Source organism: Apaloderma vittatum, unplaced genomic scaffold (genome assembly GCF_000703405.1).
Source record: "Apaloderma vittatum isolate BGI_N311 unplaced genomic scaffold, ASM70340v1 scaffold38996, whole genome shotgun sequence".
Lineage (NCBI taxonomy): Eukaryota > Metazoa > Chordata > Aves > Trogoniformes > Trogonidae > Apaloderma > Apaloderma vittatum.
The window spans coordinates 594-2,926 of NW_009724112.1; the positions used below are offsets into that span (position 1 = coordinate 594).

General features: G+C 60.3%; 1 protein-coding gene across 1 annotated transcript; it reads left to right on the forward strand.

The window, feature by feature from the left end:
* The first annotated feature begins 289 nt into the window (after positions 1 to 289).
* PROCR (protein C receptor, endothelial) lies at positions 290 to 2,120 on the forward strand. Its single transcript, XM_009872353.1, has 4 exons — positions 290 to 344; positions 463 to 699; positions 1,657 to 1,923; positions 2,008 to 2,120. The coding sequence occupies exons 1-4, from the start codon at positions 290 to 292 to the stop codon at positions 2,118 to 2,120; spliced, it is 672 nt and encodes a 223-aa protein (XP_009870655.1).
* The last annotated feature ends 213 nt before the right edge of the window (positions 2,121 to 2,333 follow it).

Here is a 2,333-nt window from a genome sequence, read left to right on the forward strand (position 1 = left end):
CTCCTGCAGCCCCACCTTCCCGGTCCCCTTTAACTCCCTGCCGGGCTAGCTGTGGGGCCACCATTCCTGTCCCCATCTCTGTCTCCGCAATGCTCTGGTTGCTGCTCCTCTGCGGGGCCCGGCGCTGCGGGGCCGACCAGGCGGGTGAGGCAAGGACACGGGGCGGTGGTGGGGTTGAAGAGACTTTGGGGTTGGCATGGGGGGCACATACGGCTTACGGGGAGGGGATGGGGCAGTGAGTGATGTCCGGTGTCTCTCACAGTCCCGCTCACCTTCACCAGTCTCCGCAATGCTCTGGTTGCTGCTCCTCTGCGGGGCCCGGCGCTGCGGGGCCGACCAGGCGGGTGAGGCAAGGACACGGGGCGGTGGTGGGGTTGAAGAGACTTTGGGGTTGGCATGGGGGGCACATACGGCTTACGGGGAGGGGATGGGGCAGTGAGTGATGTCCGGTGTCTCTCACAGTCCCGCTCACCTTCACCATGCTGCAATGGACCCACGTCTCCAAAGGCAGCTCCACCTTTTGGGGCAACGCCAGCCTGGACGGGCAGCTCAGCCATCTTCTGGAGGGGCTTAAAGTCACCCAGGTGCTACCACTGGAGCCTCCAGATGTTTGGACCAAGCGGCAGCAGGACGTGATCACTTACCTGGAGAATTTTGGCCAGCTGGTGCTGCTCTTCAGCAGAGAGAGGCCCATGAACTGTGAGTGGTACCCCAGGGGGGGCACAGGGATGGGGATGCACAGCTTGGTGGGGGGGGTGGGTCTCGCTAGGGAAGGGACACCCCCCATGCACTGCCTGGGAATGGGGACAGCTCTCCACAGACAGCTGGGCAAAGGGACAGGGACACAACCACGTGTAACACCTTGTTCTGGGCAAAAGCAATCCTCTGCAGAGCCAGGAATTTCTTACCCCGGAGCTTACCCGGGGAACAAGGTGATGCTCAACCCACTGCTGCCCCTCAGGAAAAGGTCTGGGAGTTGCAGCCTGGGAGGACTGTGAGGTGTAGGCACCTTGCCTGCATCTCACCTGCACCCCCCCTACATCCCGCCCACACCCTGCCTGTGTCCTGCCTTCACTCTGCTTGCACCCTGCATGCATCCTGCACCCCTCAGCCTTCGTGGGAAGCATGGGACACTGATGGTGATGGTTTTGTGTTCCTGCCTGCATTGCTCTGCCAGCCTGCATTACCTCTCATATTCCTGCCCAGGGTGTGTTTTACCTTCATTTCCTTTGTTATCCCCAAATCAGTTTTGCCCCAGCTCTGCATTTCTGTACCTGGCCCTTGAGGAGCACTTTCTCATCTCAGGCTCTCTAGTGTGAGCCCCATGCCTCCACGCACCCATTACCCACGTGTTCCCTGTGCTGCATCCTTCCACAAGAGCAATTAATATCTCACGCTGTGCCAAAACTCCCCCTTGTCTGTATAAAACCAAAGCTGTGCTGTACATAGATAAGAAAGGGAAAAATAAGCATGGCTGCCCAGCCATTGGAAAAGTCGCCGTTGCAGCTGAACCAAAGGAAAACAAAGCTGTGGGTGGGTTGGGTGGTGCAAGGCTGAGGCCTTGCAAACTCAGTGCACGGGCTGATGCTGGTGATGGCAATGGGCTGCTGAAGGTGGGAGCGTGCTGACCCTGACATACTCTTTCCATCCCTGCAGATAGCCAGAACCTGCGCTGCCACCTGGGCTGCCACCTCTTCCCCAACGGCACGGCTCACAGCTTCTACGAGGTGGCCCTCAATGGGACGGCTTTCCTCAGCTTCCATGTCCCCAACGCCACCTGGGAGCGGCGCTGGCCTGGCAGGCACGAGGTGGCTGCCTTTGCTGAGAGGGAGCTGATGAAGTACACTCAGACCACTCAGGGCCTCCAGCATTTCCTCAACACCACCTGTGTTGACATCCTGCGGGCTCAGAGTGCCAGGACGGGTCCGTGCTGGGGCTGGGGGGGACACAGAGTGGGGTGGTGGGGGTGATCCCCGTCGTCACCTCCATCTCTCTTGCTTCTTGCAGGAAAACAGAGCAGCCGGTCGCCTGCCCCGCTGGTGTTTGGCCTGATCCTGGGGACCTTTGCCTTGCTGGGCATGGCCGTGGGAATCTTCCTGGGCACAGGAAGGAGCTGCTAGCAGAACTGTCACCGTCCCATGTCACCCTGTGGAGGCAGGGGACAGACCCATCATCGCTCTGTGGAGGCAGGGACCAAGTCTGTTCCCTGCAAGGGATGCATCTCCCCATCACCACAGCCTTCACCCCCAGAGGACACTGGTGTCTTCCCTGCCTGGTCCCAGCTGGGTTGAGCCCCCCAGCAGCAGCACCTTGCCCCGAGGACAGTCACCATG

Excerpts from the sequence above, each read along its gene's own strand:
- PROCR (XM_009872353.1), top strand. The coding sequence starts at position 290 with ATGCTCTGGTTGCTGCTCCTCTGCGGGGCCCGGCGCTGCGGGGCCGAC. Across the intron at positions 345-462 it reads CTGCGGGGCCGACCAGGCGG|TCCCGCTCACCTTCACCATG; the intron begins GTGAGGCAAGGA and ends TGTCTCTCACAG. Across the intron at positions 700-1,656 it reads CAGAGAGAGGCCCATGAACT|ATAGCCAGAACCTGCGCTGC; the intron begins GTGAGTGGTACC and ends CCATCCCTGCAG.